This window comes from Crocodylus siamensis, chromosome 2 (assembly GCF_052110815.1).
Source record: "Crocodylus siamensis isolate JL-2025a chromosome 2, ASM5211081v1, whole genome shotgun sequence".
Taxonomy (NCBI): Eukaryota; Metazoa; Chordata; order Crocodylia; family Crocodylidae; genus Crocodylus; species Crocodylus siamensis.
Window position 1 is genome coordinate 174,598,269 of NC_143396.1, and position 22,572 is coordinate 174,620,840.

Here is a 22,572-nt window from a genome sequence, read left to right on the forward strand (position 1 = left end):
TTACTGCTTCCAGCATTCAGAGGCTAAGGCAGCCTTAATTTGGTGATTGCAGCCCTATCATGGTTAATACCCACTGAGGACCTACCCTCCATGAATCTGCATCACAGTATAGTCAGAATAGAAAGCTATTATAAGAACAGGAAAGTGCTTCCCATTACACCAGCTCCAGCCATGATTCCAATTCTAATATGCTCAAAATCAGGCCAAACCAGTAGTTGAACTGGTAACCTATATGGAAAACACATACAGGTCTGCATAAGCAGCAAGGTACTCTGATCAGCTCACTTCCTTTTGGCTAGAAACAGATGTTGCATTTGTCTCTGGACAAGTCATAGCTGTGTTTATCCCAGAACATTTCAACTGGCATGAACACATCAGCTTTCTAATCAGAGTTTAGAAAGCAGCTGAATACACTGCTGCTTTGCTGCCATTGGTTCACTGTTGCAATCCCAAGGCAACTGTTCAGATGTACTTTGCAATGTCCTGGAATAAACTGCTAGCAGACCTTATCCTAAGAACCTTTTAGGCTTTATACCAGGACAATGGACATGGATGTCTGAATGACTGCATTTTGTCCCAGGATAAAATGGTTTATCCCAGGACAAATATGAGGGTAGTTTGTAGTCTTTGAGTCAGTATTAAACCAGGTGGGTTCTTAGGGTGATGGTTGCCTCTTTTAGCTGTGATGCAGAAGCAACATTCAGACAATTTCCATTAGGGAAGTCACAGAACTACTACATTTAGTCTATGCCAAATGCTACCCTTTCAACATTACATCACACCTAACCTAAATTCCACCCCTTCCCCCTCCCCCACATAAACACACAATTTTTCCAGTTTGGAAAAGGCCTTCTTCACTTTCTGCCCAAAACACACTGTTTAAAAATTGTTTTTATAACTTATCCCAACCCAACTCATTATGGCACAAAAGAGCACTGAGACATCACATCATGAAGTGCTGCATGGCCCCAGTAAATTTCTTCGCCCAGTTTGTAACTCCTGCTCCCATAAAGGTCCATTCAAAACAAAGGTGGTAGTCAGTCACTAAAGGAAACATTTGCAAAGACTTCCACTTTCCAGGATAAATAAAATTAAAGGATATGCAGTCATATTTTCACTCCGCAGGACACTGAAAATGGATTGGCCCTTCAAAGCTGTTGCATAAAACTAGAAAAAGTGCCATTTGCAAGTGACATTAAAATCCCAGTTTTTCAACTGCCGCAATTAAGACACTTTTCAACACATTCCCAAAGAAAGGTAAACCTCAGTAGAAATCTCACAGAATTTGAGAAAATATTGGTCACACCTATGAAATACATGGGCCTATCGTCTGTACTAGATGAAGCAATCTTTAATAGCCATAAAGAAGAAAAAACATTGCATATGACAAAGTAGGTTAATAACACTGAATCAGAAATTAGTACTGAAGAATGGGAGACCATGTGGAAAAAATGGTCTGTCACACACACACATGTGCATGATAATAAAATAATTTTAAAAAAAAATCCTACATCAGTGGTATCTCACCCCACTTCAAATTAAACAGGACAGGCAGGCAGGAACAGGCAAATGTTGAAAAGACAGCAGTCAGTTGGAAGGATCCTATCACTTTTGGTGGACACGTCCCAGAATCAAACTGTCCTGGAAGAAGGTTGGAGACATGGTGAGGAAAACAACAGGATAGCAAATATCAGACACCGTCGAGTTCATACTGACCCTTCCTGAGAGTTCTGTAAGATTCAAGTGTCATACGTTGGGTAGCACTACGGAAGAAAGAGACTTGGGGGTCATCATTGACCACCAGATGAACATGAGCCTGCAATGCGATGCTGTGGCTACTAAAGCGACCAAAACGCTGGCTTGCATTCATAGATACTTCTCAAGCAAATCCCAGGGTGTCGTTCTCCCCTTGTACTCGGCCTTGGTAAGGCCGCAGATGGAGTATTGTGTCCAGTTTTGGGCTTCACAATTCAAAAAGGATGTGGACAAGCTTAAGTGTCCAGAGAAGAGCCACACGCATGATCAGGGGTCAGGAAAACAGACCTTATGACAACAGGGTAAGAGCCATGGAGCTATTTAGCCTGGAAAAGCACAGGCTCAGGGGTGATCTGATGGCCACCTATAAGTTTATCGGGGTGACCACCAGGATCTGGGGGAATGGTTGTTCACCAGAGTGCCCCAAAGGATGACAAGTTTGAATGGTCATAAACTACTGCAAGACTGTTTCAGGCTGGACATAAGGAAGAATTTCTTTACTGTCCTCGCCCCCAAGGTCTGGAACAGTCTGCCATCAGAGGTGGTTCAAGTACCTACATTGAACACCTTCAAGAGTAAATTGGACGCTTATCTGGCTGGGATCCTATGACCCCAGCTGACTTCCTGCTCTTTGGGCGAGGGGCTGGACTCGATGATCTTCTGAGGTCCCTTCCAGCCCTAATGTCTATGAAATCGATAAGAAATCGATCCCTCTTTTTCTAGTGGCTGCAAGAATTACAGCTGCAAAAGCTTGGAAGAGAAGTGACACTACTAAAAATCATAGATAATTAGGGTTCAAAGGGACCTCAGGAAGTCATCTATTCCAACCCCCTGCTCAAAGCAGGACCATCCGCATATATCATCACAGCCAAGGCTTTGTCTAGCCAGGTCTTAAAAACCTCCAAAGATGGAAAGTTCATAAGCTGTCTTGGTGACCTATTCGTGTTTCACTACTCTTCTAGTGAGAAAGTTCTTCCTAACCTAAACCTCCCTTGCTGCAACTTGAGACCTTTGATCCTTGTTCTGTCATCTGCCACCATTGACAACAGTCCAGCTCCATCCTCTTTCAAACCCCACTTCAGGTAGTTGAAGGCTGCTATTAAATCCCCATTCAGTCTTCTCCTCTCCAAACTAAATATACCAGTCTCTCAGCCTCTCCTCAGAAGTTATGTGCCCAGCCCCCAAACCATTTTTGTTACCCTCTGCTGGACTCCCTCCAATTTGTCCACATGCTTTTTGTAGTGGGGGGCCCAAAACAGGACACAGTACTCAGATGTGGCCTCACCAGTGCTGAATAGAGGGGAAGACTTCCCTCAATCTGCTGGTGATGCCCTTACCAAAGCAGCCCAGTATGGCATTAGCCTTCTTGGCAACAAAGGCACACTGTTGAGTCATATTCAGCTGCTGTTCTGAGGTATGGGGGAGTGTTTGGGTAGCCTCTTGCTTGCTGTCGCTTTTGGTGTTTTGGGCTGCTTGGGTCTGTGTGCTCTCAGAGCCTGTTTCCTGCAAACGGTCTCCTGAAGCCTAGGTGTTATCCAAAAAGAATGACTCAAATTCGTGTTCGGTGGCAAAAGCTTAGAGAGGTTTATTGTCTCTTAGTACACCAGCTGATCTGTTTAGCAATCGGTCCAACTCAGTGAAACTGCCTGGGACAATGGTAACAACTGCTTACTTTAACCATGGTCCCCAAAGTCACTAAAAAACAAGTCTTGCTGTTTCCACATTTTTGCCCGTGATGCCCTTGTCTCATGCCAATATTTATCTATTCTACTTGCCCCTTTGTCAAGTTCTCACACCTGCAGCTTCAGGTCTTTGTTGTCTCTACTCTGCGAATAAGTTCTTACTTTTTACATTACTTCTCAAGTTGTTCAGCTCTGCTTTTTGGTATTCCCTTCTTTGAATCAGTGTTTTTGCTCATTTGTTTTTATTTACTGCCTTTCTTATCAGAAGGGACATACTGAATTTGAGACAGCTGCCAGGTGATTTTGTGAGCAGATTGAGGGCTGGGGAGCCATTTTCATGGGCTGAGCACAGGGGGCCTCCACATGCCTCTGATTGGCTGAGAGACCCCCATAATCCCACCCCTCTTCAGTTTGCCACATAGCCTGCAACTGTAGTTTACTCAGATTAAACCTGGGGAAACCATTAATCAATGTGTTAAGTGTGGATTAATGGCTTCTCTGGGTTTAATCAGTGTAATGAAGCTGGGGTTTTGGACCATCCCTGAGCAGCTTGCTGCAAATAAATAAATACATTTACCGGCAAGCAGAGAAAAGCCCTGCAATCCTGGAGCAGAGGCAGGAGGGAATGGAAATGATGGGGGTGGGGGTGGTGGAGGTCGTCTCTACAGGGGTTTGGGTTGTGCAAATAATAGAACGAGAGGGAAGTGTTTCCTAAGGAGAGGAGGGGGAGAGGGAAGACGGACAGGGTTATGCAAATGATGGAATGAGAGGCAAGGAAAGAAGTGGGAGGGACTGGAAACAGGGTTATGCAAATGAAGGACTGGGACTATGGAAGAGAGGCGGGGTTATGCAAAATTACAAGGAATGGAATGGAGGGGAGGGGGAAAGGACAGTCCCCAACCCCCCGCCCCCGCTTCTGGACTCAGCCTTTGTCAGGGCTCATCCTCTGATTTTCTCCTAAATATCCCAAAGCGTGCACTCTCATGCACCCATCACCTTTTTCCTTCAAGGGGGATAAGATCCTAGAAAACTTTTCACATGTTTAGTTCACAATGTATTTTCTTGCATGCCGCACCCTCCCCCCACCCGTAAGATATGACCTTTGTTTTGGGAGGCAAAATGTAGGGGAAAAAAAGATATTTCCAGAATCATAGATAACTATGTGACAAAGCAAGTCCTCCCAGAAACATAAGACTATCCAAGAAGTGTGCCATCTCAGGACAGTCTAGGTGAGGCAGCAGGAACTTCCTGGTGTGGCAGAACAGCAACAAAACTAGGCCCCAGATCCTTAAGAGGACAGATGTAAGGCTGTTACTTTTTACTGTAACTTGTTCTTTACATGAGTTACTGTAAATAATAATGATGCTTCCACATCATAAGATGCATTTTTGGTGTGTGGGAAAGAATAAACACATAAATGCAAAGTTACATGCCCTTCAGGACCCATTTATTGAGTGAATACAAAAATAAGATCATGTATGTATCGAGGCACAAGAATCTGCACCTCAGTAAAGAACTGTCTTGTTCAGCAGTAAACCGAGTGTTTACAGTATCTTGTAAACAGATCTCTTTACAAGCAGGAAGCATTAGCAGAACATATGCTCATTGGCTTAAATTTCTCATTGAAGTAATACTTAGCACTTAGGCAGGGCTTTTCATCTACTGAATTTAAAAGCACTTCATAAAAGGTGAATGGGCATTGTTATTCCCATTTTACAGACAGGAAGTTTACAAACTGCTGCATGTGGAATTAATGATACACAAGGAACTTAAGATCAGGTGTAAACAAAGTTTACGAAGCTCTCTGCAATCTTTGGAAGATGACTGCTCACACACACACACACTCTCTCTCTCTCTCTCTCTCTGTTTCATTTGGCAATGAACAACAATGGCTTTTGTATTAGCGCCAGGGTTGTTAGACAATACTCCATTTCTATAGCAATCTGTTATTGTTGAGAAAAATATCTTCTTTTTTTTTTTTTTAATACAGTACATGGCATTTTTCCTAAATTGCACTGGAAGTAAAATTGGAAGCACTTTCAGTTTGTCTTATAGGTAAATGAGAAAGAAAAATGAGCCACAGGCTTTCTGTCTCCATGATACACATTGAAGCCTGTCTCTTGGGGTCTCTGCCCCACCCTTTCACATTTCTGAGTCTGCATACATTCCATTGATCAAGTAGTCCACTTGTGTGTAGTCCTTCTTCTTGTAGCTTTCATAAGCCTGAATGGCAAACAGAACTATAACAGTTATAAAAAACAATATGCCAAACATAAGCACTGCCAGGAGTGAACTGATGTCGTCTGCTGCATTTGGAGGCAGATGCACACTGGCTGTGCTTTGTTGGCTGATGTCTAGGCCTGGGACTGTTGTTCTGGCTGTATCTGCTGCATTTGTGGTTGTAAGCTTAGTCAAAACAGTTGTATATATTGTTCTCACCCCAGAACCAATGGTGGCTTCTGTTGTTAACTGGCTAGTTAAACGTTTTGCACCCTCTGAAGTATCTGGAAGAGGAGGAGTTGGCTTAACTCTGGTTGTTTTGGCTGTGGTTGTCACCAGCTTGGGGTTTAAAGAATTCATTTCCGTCACTGGTATCGAGGGACTAGTAACTTGGGAAACGCCTGTCCCATCTTCCAAATACTGGCGTGAGGTGGCTGCAGCTGTGGATAAAATTACTGTCTTCGGATTGCCCCCAACAGTTGTACTCCTATTAGATGTAGAAGTGCTGCTTGTAGTAATGGTTGTACTGGGTTGTGTTGTTGTGCTGAGAACTGGAACAGGCGTGGTACTAGCCAGTGAAATATTGGGTGAAAGTTTGGACTCACCAAAGGTAGTTGAGGGATGAGAGCTAGAAGCCGCATGACTTGAATTTGGAGAAGTAGCAGCTGGATGTATTGTGCTGGGAAGGACGCTGGAATTTTCAGAGACATTCAAGGCTCCAAAATGTGTTTTATTACTTGTGGCTGGAATAGTAGACATTTTCACCTTGTTCGTTGTTCTGATTGAGGCTATAGTGGTGTTGGCAGTCATGGGGGTCGAAGAAGCAGTGGTGGTCGTGGCACGAGCAGTGTTGGTTGTGGCACTGGTTGCAACTACAACTATTGGGCTTGTTCTGGTCCCTCTTGTAGTCATTTCTAGAGCTGATGGTGCTGGCGTGTTCCTTTCAACCTCTGAGTCATTATTTGTGATGTTTGTCACCACCGTTTGTTTTGCATCTGTAGTTTGATTTGGTTCCAGTGATCTTTTCTTAAGGATGAATTCTTTAAAAAGCAGAATCAAAGAGAAGCAGGTTTAAAAAAAAAACAGAAGACCCAATTGCAATCTTGCTCACAGTAGTAAGCCAGCATCATCTCCTGAAGCAATCTACCACAGTTATGTCTCCAGTGTGAGTAGGATCACAGAATCAAAACCTGGCTTTCATTTGTATATGATCCCTCTCAGAAATGGTACCTCCTCCTTGGGTTAGTTGAGTGATGTCACAGGCCTCAAGCATTTTTTCTCCCCAGGGCTGGTACCCTCTGAAATCCTTTAAGGAATGTCAGCAGGAAGGGTCACCTCCCCTGTCAAACAGGTTCTTAAAAAGGTATAGAAGTAGCTCTCTACTTTGAACAGTAACAAAACCCTCTGGGTCAGATCCTATTCTACCTATTAGATGTGTAGGTGGATTTAGGTTCCTAAGGAAGACCCTGTTCCATGCTGTTTAAGACTGAAAAGCTACTTAAAGCAAAAGGAGGTGGGCCCTTCTCTTCTTCATTGCTTTTTTGTGACTCAGCCTTAAGAGTAAGATTATGGTGTGTTACAAAAATTACAAAACCCTTTAGAGGTTTCCAGGGACTTGTACAAGGTAGGCCAGAATATGATTTAGAAACATTAAGTCCACCAATACCCAATAGCTGGAATAGAATCTGGCCCTCGCTTATACAGTAAGAAGACACTGTCAAGGCCATTATTTAGATCAAATTTTACCCGTTTTTAACATTTGTGAAAATTTCCACTTTTTAAAATGAGAAAGACTTTCTTCAGTTGATCATTTCAACAGCTGCATGAATCCCAGTCTTAATGGGACTCTGACTGCTAAATCTCTGAGCAAGATCAGATGACACAAAACGAACCAGGAAGGAGTGATTTTGTTTTAAACTTGTGTAGGGTGGAATTTTCAAGACTTACTTAATAGGGATTGGATCCTCAATTGCCAACAAGCTCCATTTTGTAAGGGTGTCACCCATTAAAACGAAGCAGCCTGCTACTGTATAAACAGCAGCTAGCATTTGCTGATAGTCAGGGATCTGGGTTTTCTGTTTTCCACGGAAAAAAGGAGAAAACCACAGATTCCCTGTTTTTAACCAGAGAAAACATGGATTTCCCCTTTAAGATGAGAAATCCACAGATTCTCTGCTTGTGCAAAGAGCTCTTGCAGGCTGCCACAGCTCCAGCCTGCAAGAGCTGATAGCAGAAAGGGGATGAAATCCACCAGCCCTGCCCAGAGGGGGAGGGAGAGGGTGAAGGGCAGGGCCTGAGCCTCTGAGGCAGCCAAGGCTGGATCAGGCTCAGACTCGCCCTTTGCCCCTGGATCCTAGAGGTAAGTGGAGCTTGGGGGCTGTGGGGCACGCCTGGGGAAAGGGGCTGAGGATGCGGACGGTTGCTGCCGACCCCAGGCGGCACAGTGCAGCCAGGAGCAGGGCTGGGGAGTGAGGGCAGGGGTGCCCCACTGTGAGGGGCTTTGCGGGCAAGCGATGTGGGGCGCAGTGTGGTGGTGCCCACCATGTGTGGGCCACCTGGCTGGCTGGCTAGGGGTGGGGAAGGGGGGTGCTCACATGCAGCTGGCTTCACAGCTCCATGGCCATGGCTCTGCAGCAGTGGTGAGGGATGGTGGCTGTGTGGGGCAGGGGGGTTGCATGCGGCAGCCCCTGCCATTTACCTGTGGAACCGTGCCAGCAGTGATGGCTGCTGCGTGCAAAACCTCCTTGTGCCGCTGCTGCCACCGTGGACAGCTGCACAGCTCTGCAGGCATGGGTCCGCAGTGGCAGCAGCAGCACAGGGAGGTTTTGCACACAGTGGCTATCACTGCTGGCACGACTCCACAGATAAGCGGCAGTGGCCACTGTGTATGAGCCCCCACCCCCGCCGCAGAGCCATGGCTATGGAGCCGTGCAGCCGGCCGCATGCAAGCCCCCCCTCCCCTGCATGTGTGGCCCACACATGGTGGGCACCACCGTACCACCCCCCCCATCACTTGCCCACAAAGCCCCACACCACCAGCCGGCATGCAGACGCCACCACCCCGTACCACTGCGGAGCTGTGCAGCCAGTTGTGGGGCATAAGTGGCGGTGCAATGGTGGCCGCTGTGTGCAAGCTCCCTTCCCGCCCTCCCGCTGGGCAGCCGCCATTGCACTGCTGCTGCTGCGCCCTATGCCACTTGCCTGCAAAGCTGTATGGGTGGCCATGGGATGGTAACACAGGGTGCAGTGGCAAAGTTGCAGTGGTGGCCTCCATGTGCAAACTCCGTCAGGCCGGCCAGCACGTGTGTGACCCATAGAGTGGCACCCCTGCCCTCACCCCCTGGCCCTGCTCCTGGAAGTGGGCACAGGGGCATGCTTCCCCCTCAATTCTTGAACTACCCCTCAGCACCTTCCCTTTCCCCCCCCCCACCCCGCCCCTTCCCCCCCACACACTTACCTGCTGGGGTGGGTGTCAGTGTCTGTGTGTGCATGTCTGTGGGTCTGGAGGGCTGTTCTGAGGGAGTGAGAGGCACCAGCAGCCCTGGGTGGGGGCTGGGGGGGCCTTTAATTTTTATCATGGATTTTGGGTTTTTAAATCAGAGAATTTGCAATTTTTAATCAGAGAAAACCAGGATCCCGGCTGAAAATGCTGCTCTGCTTACACATACAGCCTGCCACTTTGGCATGACATCCTGCCAGTCAAAGCAAAGCCAAAGCATCCTCCTTGCTCTTTAAAAAAACCAAAAATCCTTATGCTTTAGTATCCAAGACAGAGGAGGCTGCAAAGTAACATGACAGAATGAACCGTTTAACAGGGGGAGGTTAAAAGGGCCTTAAGGGTCATAGTGCTATTCTAACAGCACAACTACCAAGACACAATTCAACTCATGGACACAATCTGAAGTGCAGAAATATAATGTGGTCTTCTTTCAGCCAAAACCTCTAGGGTTTGAGTGTGGGGTATTTAAGATTAAAACCAAAATAAGAGACTGAATCATATTAAAGGAGGCTTACAAGGCATTTGGTTTTTACCACAAGCCCTACACTGAGGAATTACCTCCAAGGAGATCTTTAATGTCTTGTGCTCTGGCATTCTGACATACACCCAAGTGGCGACAATGTAAGAGGACACAACGGTTCTGGTAGAACATGGACCAGTTGCAGCTGTGATGACCTGAAACGCAGGACAAGAGAAACAATAAAAGGCACTCCGAATTTGAAATTTGTGGGAGCAAATTAGTACCACCTGCTGGGACTGGGATTTCACTTTGATAGCAAAACCATCTCAGTTCGCTCCATTGTTTCTTTAAACACATGATAAAAGAACACCCCGAAACACATAGATATTACCTACAGAGCTCTCCTTGTTCAGATTTCAATTCCAAATTAGACTTACAGTTCCTAAAAGTCTGACAGCAGAAATGTCCATGACCAAAACCCACTTACTCTCAACATTTCAGAATCACATTCAAACTTGTGACCTGTGGCTGGAAATCCAAAGAAACTAATAGACCCGTCCTCATCAGAAGTTTGCCCCAGAGTAGGTAAATCCACAAAGCTCTCGACCTGAATCTTTAAAACAAATTTAACCTTCAGTAGGTCAACAGCAACAACACTGGACAAATGTGAGGCAGCATTAGAGGAGCTGTATCTTACCTCTTCTTCGGGAAAGCCACAGCACATATTTTAAGACAGGGCTAGAAGAGTTTTCTTTACAGCTATCCTTTTACTATGGCTAATATACACTGAGCCTTCACATCCTGGGGCATGCAAAATGGACATGCAACCCAATGAGCCTGGAATAAAGCGACTGTGGGAGGAGGAATTGATACAGAGGTCTGCCCAGACAGCAGGGAGTGCTTCCAGTGAAGTTAAAAGGGATCAGTTATGCAGAATGTTTAATTTGTCAATATTAAAATGATTAGTAGATGTCAGTGCATGGTATAGGAAACGAATCATTTTCATGTTTTGTTGAAAGCTTTCAGTGTAAGGAGGGGCAGAGAAAAATCATGCGTCAGGCATGTGCTTTATATGCACAAACAGAGGCCAAACTTCCTAACCCTCCTAACTGCAACCCAAAGTTTTGACAGGAAAGAGCTGCAAGGCAAAGCTTCTGGGACACTCATGCCCCAGTGTCAATGATCTCCATACAGGGCCCCGGGTTTGGCCACCCCTGCTCTATGTGGGATGTATTTTGTTTAAAAGTTCTCTCTGGAGGCACCTGCTTACACTGCAGGCCATGGGAAGCTTGAAGTTTTAAAGATAAATCATTAGCATGATCTAAGTGTCAACAAAAACAAAACAGCTTCTGGAAGATTTATAAACTTGGGGAAAGAGCATTTTCCTCAAGCTTTGGCAGCTCAAAACCAGCCAAGTGGAATTTTACTGGCTTCCACAGTGACTGAAGGCAGCCAAACTCTCTCAGGATCAGGACCTTAAGGTAGTAAGTTGCTTAGATAGGAGCTGCATCTTAAATGGTTTCAGACACTGAAGAGGATATCAACAGGTCTCAGCAAATTACACTCAAACAGTATGCTTTGGGGCAGAAACTGATCATGGTAGGGGTTATGAAGGAGTTTATCATTCTTCATATAGAAGTGTTTCCTATAGTTAGACGCAGGAGAAATTCCCATGCCTACTAGTCCCCTACCCTTCATTATGCCGCTGCCAGTGCAGGATACCAAAATCAGCTGGACTGGAACAGTAGCAGCAACAGTACTTGGGCCAATGCTCTTCAATATCTTCAATAATGATCTGGATTCTGCTGTCCGATGTGGACTGGCAAAGTTTGTGAATGACACTAAACTATGGGGGAAGGTCATCACACTGGAAGATAGGCTGGGGACACACTCACAAGGTGGGCAGACCAAAACCTGATGGCATTCAACACAGAGAAGTGCAGGATGTTCCACCTTGGGAGGAAACACTAGCATCATGCTTATACGCTCAGCAGTGCTACACTCACTAGCACCATGACCGAAAGAGATTTGGGGGGGGTCTTGACTGACCACAATATGAACATGAGCCACCAATGCAATGCCGTGGTCAGCAAAGCAAACCAAACAATGGCGTGCATCCACTGATGCACCTCAAGCAAATCTAGGGACTTCCTCCTCCTACTTCACTTGGCCTTAGTGAGGCCACAGCTGGAGTACTGCATCCAGTTTTGGGCCCCCCCACTTCAGATGGAACATGGATAAGTTTGAGAGTCCAAAGGACAGCCACCTGTATGATCAAAGGCCAAGAGGACAAGCCTTACAAGGAGAGGCTGAGGGACATGGGATTCTTCAGCCTGGAGAAGCGAAGGCTCTGGGGGCACTTGGTGGCAGCCTGTAAGTATATAAGGCTGTGCAGCCTGTAAGCATCAGGATCTGGGAGAATGTCTGTTTACTAGGGCTCCCCAAGGGATAACAAGGTCTAATGGCCACAAACTCCTGGAAAGCCAATTTAGACTGGACATAAGGAAAAACTTCTTTACAGTCCGAGTGTTCAGGGTCTGAAACAGACTCCCCCCAGAGGTGGTGCAAGCACCTACTCTGGACTCATTCAAAAGGCTTTTGGATGCTTATCTTGCTGGGATCATTTGACCCCAGCTGACTTCCTGCCTATGGCAGAGGGGCTGGACTCGATCGTGCAAGGTCCCTTTCAGCCCCCAGTGTCTATGAAATCTATGAATACTACAATTCCTGACTTCCTGGGAAGAAAAAGGCAGGCACAACCCCAACACCACATTTCCTCTTCTGTCTAAATAGTCAGTCAGCCACATACTTATCTCAAAAGATACTGGTGAAACCAGATGAACTGAAAAAATATAAACCCATTCATAGGCACTTCTAAGGGATATATGCAAGGCCCCCCAGGATCTGGCCATGAATACACTGACTTTTTACTTAAACACAGGATACTCCTAAAATTCACAGCCTCCAAAACAAGGGATAGCAACAATCTCTGCAGACAAGTGGGAACAAAGCACACAGGTGTGTTGTGGTATGTTGGGAAAAAGGATGCCTGCTTGTGCAGACATGTTGTGCTGTCCCTTATTCTACAGTGTACAGGAGAACCGTCACATAATCACAGCAAGTCAGCCCTGCTTCCCTGAACCAGCGGAGGAATAAAAATCACCTGAAATATTCTGTTTCAGCCTGGAGCTGGCTACAAGGAACAGAACTGGGAGGACAGGTAGGAACGACAATGTGATTTGTATGAACCAAACTGCACACTCAGGACTTGTGGGTTCTGCACATTCACCCTCACAGAATCCAGATGTCAGCATCATGGCTAAACACTCAAGATGTCTCCATCATTATTATTTATAGCCTCCAGCTGTGGCCTTGGAAAAAGATAACAATGTTCCTGTCCTGAGTGAACAAAATATAAGGGGGTCATCTACCCTAGAAAGTCTTGCTTCTTTCCCAAAAGAGTTGAAGTGGCACACCCCCAACCCATGCGAACATGGTTTTACCCATGTAGCTCATTCCTCCATAGGAAGGAGAATAAACTATTATGGAGTATGGCATCTTTATTCCTCTGCATAACAGACTACCCTAGGAGCTAAATTAGTCTACAAAGGCTTTGTCTGTATAGCTAAAACAAAGCTCCAAGGGCAGATGCAGCCTATTCTAACAAAAAGGCATTATTTTGCTGGTGCGTTGTTGTACCACTTGTTCATGTGATATAGGTTATGCAAGTATAAGGACCACTTTGCAGACGTAATTTGCTCCTATGTGGGGTTTTCATTGGTGTAACTATGTCAATTTGGGGGTGATTTTTTTTTTTCCACCCCCATAGTTAACATAGCTAAGGTGGCCAAACCTGGCCTATGACTTTCTTTTGGTATGGTAGAATCATTGGGTACCTACACACGAACAGGAAGGCTGCTCAACATGCTAGAATTCCAGCAAATCAGAGCAGACTCGATGAATTGAGTCTGCTGGAGCATGACAATTACTGAGCTCCAGCAGCCTCCTACATCTCATGCATCAATGTCCCTGTGCTTTAGATAAAGCACCCCTGCCACCATTTTGAAGCACAGGGCCACTGATACATGATGCTCCAGGCAGCTTAATTAGAGCAGTTTAACTGGAGCCACTAATTAAAGTGCCCAACCCCCTCCCCCGTTCTTGCAGCACATGTATAAACACCCATAGAAGAGTATGGTTGGGAGGGACTGCAAGAGATCATATAGTCCAACCCCCTGTTCAAGGCAAGATCCTCTCTGCCTAAATCATCTATACAACTGTTTGTTTAATCTGTTCTTAAAAGTTTCTAAGAATGGAGATTCCACAGCCTCTCTGAGTGCTGTGCTGCAATGCTTTGCTACCCTTATAGTGAGAAAGTTCTTCCTAATACCCAACCTGTATTTCCTTTGCTGTAATTTAAGCCCATTGCTCCTTGCCCTATCTCCTGCAGTCACAAGGAACAGTCTATCTCCACCCTTCAGGTATTTGAAAACTGTTATCAAATCCCTCCTTCAGTGCTGTTCATACGAGTTATTAGGTTCTATTACAACATGGTTTGAAACCTGTAGCTATTCAGCAAGCATATACTTAATGTAGCTTACATTCATACCATCAGCCATGGGATCAGACTGACAGACAGCAGGGATAGTGCAGGGTTAAACACAAATCCAGAGCACATTTCTGTTCTACTCTTTTTATGCATTAGAAATGCTTCCTCTGAGCCTGCATTATTGCTTCTTACAATTTGCTGATTGATGATCTTTGTATTTACAGCATTCCTTCATACCTTTCCATGTCTGTTTTTGTTGTACTGTCCTACAGGTGTTCCTCATGATCAATCATGTTTGGTGCCAAGCAATTTACAACCTGATTAATGAACTTATTCGCGTATGATATCCTCTATGTATGTATTGTTTCAGGTTTCATAGAATCATAGAATCACTGAGTCGGAAGGGACCTAGACAGATCATCTAGTCCGACCCCCTGCCATGGGCAGGAAGGAGCACTGAGGGTGGCAGGGGTCATAAGACCCCAGCCAGGTGCCTATCCAGTCTTCTCTTGAAGATTTCCAGGGAAGGTGACAGCACCACTTCTTTGGGGAGCCTATTCCAGGCTCTGGCCACCCTTACAGTGAAGTAGTTCTTCCTAATATCTAACCTAAACCTATCCTCCCTCAGCTTATGGCCATTGTTCCTGGTGACTCCAAGGGGGGCCCTGGTGAACAGACTTTCCGCGAGTCCCTGCTGGTGGCCCCTGATAAAACTGTAGGCAGCCACAAGTTCCCCCCTCAGTCTCCTCTTGGGGAGACTGAAGAGATTCAGGTCCCTCAGCCTCTTCTCATAGGGCTGGCCACGGAGGCCCCCAACCATATGAGTGGCCCTCCTCTGGACCCTCTCCAGGTTCTCCACGTCCTTCTTGATGTGCGGCGCCCAGAACTGGACACAGTACTTCAGCTGCGGCCTGACCAGCGCCGCGTAGAGGGGGAGCAAGACCTCTCTGGACCTGTTAGTGATGCCCCTGTTGATGCATGACAGGGTGCGGTTGGCTCTGCCTATTGTTCGATCAAGCCATCCTACCCGCTTGAATCTATGGCAGTTTGTACTGATTTTATCCACCTCTAGATGTTCTTGAACAGATCCCGAATTTTCTAATTCCCTCTGTTGCCTACCACAGAACTTTAGAAAAGAAGGCTTTTCACTCCAGAGTTTTTGCAATTCCTCCAACTGAAAGTTTGTTGTAATTTGCATATTTACCAACTATGCACTTATTTGTATCTTCCAATGCTGCCACCACTCTCCTGCTGCCAAATTATAAGACCATGGAGAGCCCTCCAGCCAGATGACATAGCCCTGAGCGCTGCATTGGGCGAGTGCATGAGGTTGGGCCATGTATAGATCTTGGGACGTGGGGTCAGTCCAAGGGCAGCATCTATCATGCAGGGCTGGTAGCAAGCTTAAGAGCAGACTCAGTTCTCTAACTGCTGCTACTCAGTTTCTACAAGAAATATTTTTTATTCTTTATTCTGCCTTTCAAAAACAAGGTGCATGATAGATATAGGGGCATCCTGTATGCAAGAAATTATGGTAAGCAAATACAAAAATCTTAATGGGTCATCTGATAGGCCAGTCTTACTGAAGCAACAGACACATGAATGGAGAGGTAAAACACATGCATAAACCAGTCACAAACTACAACTGGACAAAAGCAAACAGGCTGTGAGCATGAAGATGTGAGAAAGTGGTCCTTGATTTGTCAAGTGGTGTTTGCCGTTGTTGAGACAAGACTGTGTCATGCATTCATAAACTGGGATAGCTTGACTTGCTGTGGGTTAACCTGTTCATGTACCCATGTCCTGAATTCACAAGCAGATGTTCTGATGCAACAGAGCTAACAGGCACACTAAAAGGCCTCACTTGTCTCAAATGGGTCACTAATTCTGAAGCCTGAACAGGAATAGCTTGCATGTCAACTATTTCAATGCTCTCTTTTCTGGAGAATTGTCTAGTTAGACTAGGAGTTCAGGTGGAATGTACGATTGGAAGCAGAGCTCAACTAGAGCATCACTGATCCTTCCTTCTGACAACTGTACTCCTGCCCATGGCCAGGAAAATTATGCCAGGCTCCTAAACAAAGCAGATAACGCGCCTCCCTTGCCTGACTCCTGAGAAATTCTATTACTCCCTAAGTTAGGAAGGAACATGATTACTGGGCATCCATGTTTTCCATCTGCCAAGGAAAAATGCCGCTTTTCTCTTTTGAAAGAGAAAAATGCAGATTTTCTCCTTTGACGGAGAAAAATGTGGGAACCTGTGGGTTTTTCCAGGTTGGCTGAATTCTGGGATGCAGCAAGCTGCTTAGAGTTGTGGGGAGCAAGACACAAGGGGTGCTATGTGTATGCACATGCATACATGCACATGGCAGCCAGGCAAGGTGGTGAACAGCTCCCACAACTCCCTCCAGGTAAGTCTATGGGGGCAGGGGAGGGGGAACATAGGGGAGGCAGGGGGCACAGACCTGCTCCAAGTAGAAGCTGCCTTCATGGCCCAGCAGACAAGACCCGGCACTGGAAGGAACGCTGTGCCACCATGGCCACCAAGGTAAGGTGTGGCAGTGGCGCAGAGATTTGCCTCACGTTGGCAGCTATGACGATGTGGTGCTTCCTCCTGCACTGGGTCCTGCCTACTGGGCTGTGGAGCGAGCTCCTGCCTGGAGCTGGTCCAGCCTAGCTGCAGCCTTGCACCTCGCTGTGGGTGCAAAAATCAGCAATTTAGAGTACTTTCTGAAACTGGAACAGGAGGCTTCTTAACCACTGGAAACCAGGGTACCTTTAAGGCATCTCAGTCTGGACACCCAAAATCATCACTCTCCTCACTCCTCTTCTCTCTCAAGAAAGCTAGTGAGGGCTGAACATCTGCTTTCTTGCAAGTCAGAAAAAGTCGAAATATCGGGGAGCAAAAATAGCTCACCCAAGCACAGCAGTTCACTGTGGCATTGTACAGCTGCAAACATCTGCCTGTGTGGTCCACTGATCATTAGAGTTCAGTGACATACTATCATTTGCACACTATCAGCACTCATCAGGAGCGCATGAATGCTGCTTCTTACGGAAGCAAGAAAAGCCCTGGAAAATGGCTGTTCTGTTTTCAATTTAAACAAAGCTGTCAGAAATTATTTAGCCACCACAGGTCTGCCATACAGAAGCCATAATTATAAATGCCTGTAAACAACTGGAGTGAAAAAAGGAGGGATCTGGAGGAAGGATAGAGATCTTTAAAGCAAAGGAAAACTGCAGACTGCTTTCAAGTTAAAGGAAGGTGGTCTCACCTGAAACAGATAGGCTTTTGCAAGCTTGTCTGCACTGCTTTTCACTGCTCAGTTTGTTTATCTGTATTACCCGGGCCCCTCGCTCCTTTAAGATGGAAATTCTGTTTTCAGATATGCACAAGCAAATCAACAGGACAAATACAACCACTGTCCACATCCTGAGGGCTGGCTTTGGAACAAGGCTTTTTTTCCCTCCTCTTGTGCAGGAGAAACTTTTGCCAGTTACCTTTAGGTCCCAGGTGACATATCTGTCAAAAAGAAATGAGAAAGAAAGAAAGAGAAATATTAATTTATATTAGGACAGTGCATTAAAGACTAAACAAGGTTTTACTTAATGCCTTTCCATCTGTATATTTCAAAGAACATTACAAAGGAAGGTAAGTACTGCTAAGTCCATTATACTGAAGATGCTGGTGAGGGTTGAGGAGAAAGGGATTGTGGGAGAGTGAAATGTAATTTTATTGCAGAAAAGAATCAGGGATTATAGAGGACTGCAAACTTCATGTGAGTCAATGCTATTGCATAAAAAGTTGATATCAGACTAGGATCTATTGACAGGAATGCCATATGCAAAACAAACATCTAGAGGTTTAGAAAACATGTCATAGGAGAGCAGACTGAAAGAACTACAATGTCGTCAGAAGAGAAGACTGAGCAGGCATTTGATAACAGTTTTCAAGTAAAAAAAGGGTGGTTATAAAGATGCTGGTGACCAATTATTCCACGTTGCTGAAAACAGGACAAGAATTAGTCTTATACTGCAACAAGGGAGATGGAGGTTGGCTATCAGGAAGCACTGGAGGAAATTACTGAGAGAAGCTCTGGAATTTCCATCTTTGGAAGTTTTGAAGTGCAGGTTGGATCAACATTCATCTGGGCTGGTTTAGAAAAGGGATGATTCTGCCCTGATCAGGGGGTTGGACTAGGTCAGCATTTCTCAACTTGTGGGTAGCAAGAATCTATGAAAGGTCCATGAACAAACTGCTTGGGGGCCCCTCCTGCCCCACACACCCACCCCCTGCCCCACACACTGAAGGGCTGGGACCTGGAGGTGGGGGGCAGTGGGTCGGGAGTGAGGGGCGCTGCGTTGGGACTGGGCATTGATGTTTACAAATGGGTCCCGGTACAAAAAAAAATTGAGAACCACTGGACTAGTGGATGCCCCTTCTACCCTAGTGTTTATGTCATTCTATGTCTTGACCAAGGTCAGACTAAAGGTCAGTGATAGACTAAGGCAATCACTGTTATAGTAACAGCTCTACTGCTCACTTGATCATCGTAAAAACTATGCAGCCTGTGGCTCATGGTTTAGGCACCTAGTTTTCAAAGATCCTGGGTCAAGATGTTTTAAGGGCACGTGCGCACAACCTGTGCTCTATCGGGTCAGGAAAGAGCTACTAAGATGGCAAGAAAAAAAACCCAGTTCTCTTTGTTGTTCTGAGAACATCTAGAGGAACTTGCTTAACTGCTGCTGATGCAGATCACTCAGGGGCTGCAACAGCACAGGTGGTGTCAGTCATAAGTGAAATGCAAAAGCTGACAAGAGGATACATCTGCTGGAACTGATTCACATATTTTGGAGATGCTAATTGATACCCCGGACCAACTTCAAAACCATGGGAAGAAGACTAATCCAGGCATAAAGCTGCATGCTGCTAATCAGGGCTTTATAGTCAGACAGACTGGCGGGCTGAGATTTAAACAGAGTGAAGCAAACAAACCAAAAAAACAAAAGTAGCCTTGCATGCAGGGAAGAGCCTAGGGCTGAGCTGCACAGTTCAGTTCAGGAGTCAGACCCCACACTGGGTTGGGACCCTGGGTTTTGATCGGGCCTTTTTACATATACAGCAGGGCTTGGCTGGAAGGCAGACTGCATGCAGTCCCAGCTTGCTGAGATTTCAGTATATATAATGGCTGGGGGACATTTGAGCTCATGCGAAGCAAGATGGGTGGAAGCCTCAAGGCAGAGGCTTAAAAGCCCTCCAGGAGGAATGGATGAGCAAACAGTATTTTGCATCTTAGTATTTTGTAAGAGGTCACCAAGGACGGTTCTACTGACTTGAGTGAGACAGAGCTCGCTGAACATAGGGTTCGCTACAACTGACATGTGCCCAAGAAACTAGGCCTGCAGCAAAGCCAGTGCAGTGCTGCTACACAATCCTTGCACAATCTAGATGCTTTTTTAAAAAAAGCTTTCTTTTTAACATAAAAGAAGCTGTGAATCTAGGTAATCCCAGTTTTGGGAGATCAGGACTGAGTCTCAATAGTCAGTGGTGCAGGTTCCCAGCCTTAGACAGTCTAGCAGCCTGTCTTCTTCCAAATATACCTGTAAATGTGCAATGCTCCCTCATCCTTCCAAGTACACAAAATAAGTCCTTCTTGCTTGGTTTTAGGCCTTCCCCCTCTACTCATCATTCATCACCTAATCATTTTGTGAGCCTGCTAAAGAAATACAAATAGTTTTGCTCTAGGAAAAAGACCTGTGTTTTTTCCCAGCAATTCTTCTCAAATGGAATAAGCATTCTTGTATTTTCTGCACTTATGAGAAAAGGGGAGGAATGGAAATTGATGGAGGGTAAGAAGTATCAGTACTTCTCATTTCAGCAGCACACTTCTCTCCACCTTCAGCCCACAGTATACGAGAGAAGCCCCATCTTCTCTTTCTGCAATCAGGTTTTATTCTTTAACCAGAAGTTCATGCTTGGGTCAGGCCTCCTGCCAGTTAGAAATATTCTGGGATTGATTTGGCAAGCAGATATGTTAACAAATGACAGCTCTTCAGCTCCATCTAGTCTTGTTTCAAGAGAACTGCTGCTGGCTCCCCTTCAAGGTCTGCTTCCCTTTGCTAAGGCCCCATTTACATTTTACACATTGAGGTAATGATACCAATGTAGTCACTCCCACATAAAACCCTGTATATGACCTGCACTGGTGAGAGGCTGGGGTGACCCTGCTTTATATCAGTGAAAAACACAACAACAGCAAGATGCATTAGAGCAGCTAAATCAATCTAGTTATGCGGCTGCAAATTTCTATAATAGGAAGAGTTTAGGTCTTCTTTAGAGAGGGGTATACATCCCAGTTTGGCCAGGACAGTCTCAAATTTTGGAGGCTGGTCCTGGCCACCAGTGAAAATTAAAACAAGTATCCTGGGCACAAGCCATGAAATAAGAAGCCCTAGCAGACATCAAAAGTGCCTTAAAATAGATTAGCTTGATTAGTGGAATGACCATGAAAAAAGGGAGATGACTTAACATCTGTGGAGTACAGAACAATTCATTAATGGGCTATTGACTCCCTTAGCTGCCTGAATAATAATACCAGAGCTGCTGTACCATGCCACCCTGCCCTCCCCCACTCCTCCCCACCTCTGCCTGCAGCAGTGCTGCTGACTTGAGAGGAGGAGGGGGAAGAGAGGGGCACAGCGTTCTAGATTTCACATTGTCCCATATGGTCACCCTATTTTTACATACTCTCTGGTACCATAAGCATGACCAGAGCAGTCACAGTTGACTTCATTCTTACACCAGAGCACGACAAGAAGCAGGGGGTTGAGGGCAACAACACTTCTCTGGAGTCTTTGCACTTCCCCTATGCCAAGGGCAATATACAGCTAGCAGGCTGGATCCAGCCAGTGAAAGGACTCTGTCCAGCCCATGATGGGTCCCTTGGTCCTGCCTGGCCCAGGTGCTGTCCAGCACATGGTGCATCCTGTCAGCCCCAGGCAGGCAGTGGGGCTGGGGTGGCTCCTTCTGGCTGCCGCCGCTGCTGGTACTGGCCCCCTGAAAACTGGTAGGTAACCATCTGCAGCTCCAGCCCTGGCCTGGCCCACACCCACTCGATTCACTCCAGCTGGAGCAGACCAGCTGAGATTTGCACATCCAGCTCTGACCCCAGCCCGTTCCATGCCTGCTCCAGACCTGCCCGCCCACTATAAGCCAGAGCTGAGGCTGGGCAGAAAATGCTGCCGGGTGCTGGGGAAAAGTGGTCCCCTCCCCCTTGCTGCTGCCAGGCCCTTCTTGCTACAGCTGTCACTGTGGCTTCTCTCTGCTGCAGTCACCACCAGCGCCTCCTGACTGCCCAGTGGGTCAGCAGTGGCAGTGAAGAGGAGCCCTAGGATGGCTTAGACACAGGCTTTGGGCAGCTGCAGCAAAAAGGGTCCAGCAGTGGTGGCAGTGGGGGGCAGGAGGATTCCCCCATGCCCAGCAGCAGCTTCTGCCTGGCCACCAGTGCTTCTCATTGTGGGTGGGCAGGTCCAGAGCAGGCGCAAGACACACTGAAGTCAGAGCTATGCACATGGGTCCCAGCTAGTTCAGACCTGGTCCACACCAGCTGGGGCGAGTCTGGAGCAGGTATAGAGCAGGCCAGGGTCAGGACCATGCCCTCAGCTGCTTTGGGTACTGGTGGAGGTGAGGAGCCACAAGGCATGCAAACTTTGGGCTGTTGCGGGGGAGAAAGGGGGGGAGGGAGAGAAGAGTGACCCACAACAGCTCTCCAAAACTGCCTACGTGGCCTGCAGATGCAAATAATTCTCCTCCCCTGCCCTACACTGTGGCTGCCGGTGGCCAAGCAAAACTCAATGGCTTTCTTGTTTTTGTCTCTCTGCTGGATGCAAGGATGATACAGAGCCAGCCCACTAGTCTTCATGGATGTGTCTACACTCAGCTGCCTTGGATACCAAAATTTCAGCAGGCAGACACAAGCCACCAGTGCCAAATACAAGGGCATATGACAGGCAGTCAGGGGCAGATAAATATTAAATATTTTGGCCCTGCCCAAAATTAAATTTTCTTAATTTTGGGCAGGGCCCATGGGCCAAATAGAATGGCCTGGTGGGTCACATCCAGCCCCCGGGCCACATTTTGCCCACCCCTGGCATATGTACATTCATGCACTTTTGGTGGCTCTACTGCAGCAGCTTTGCAAGAGAAAAAAGCGCATACTGGAAAGGCACCATCTACTAAGTGGAGCATGGTGACAGCTGGAAAAGGCTGTAGTGAACACTGAGCCTAAGAGAAAAGAGAAGCAGCAGAAACCACCCTGAAGCCATGTGTGTGTGTGTGTGTGGTGGGGGCAGTAATACATATATGCTTTCCTCTCCCCCTAGATTTCTCTAGTGTAAGCAGCTGTAG

At 46.4% G+C, this 22,572-nt stretch overlaps 1 protein-coding gene across 2 annotated transcripts in view; it reads right to left on the reverse strand.

Moving 5' to 3' along the window:
* Positions 1 to 4,834: 4,834 nt before the first annotated feature.
* C2H11orf24 (chromosome 2 C11orf24 homolog) overlaps positions 4,835 to 22,572 on the reverse strand; it is a 62,232-nt gene continuing 44,494 nt past the window's right edge. For both annotated transcript variants that reach the window (XM_090032364.1, XM_090032365.1), the window contains 3 exons: positions 17,441 to 17,688; positions 9,715 to 9,831; positions 4,835 to 6,697 (listed from right to left, as the gene is read on the reverse strand). In XM_090032364.1, coding sequence (XP_089888490.1) covers positions 5,580 to 6,697; positions 9,715 to 9,831; positions 17,441 to 17,597 — 1,392 coding nt within the window. In that variant the 5' untranslated portion in view covers positions 17,598 to 17,688 and the 3' untranslated portion in view covers positions 4,835 to 5,579. The remainder of the gene's footprint in view (positions 6,698 to 9,714; positions 9,832 to 17,440; positions 17,689 to 22,572) is intronic.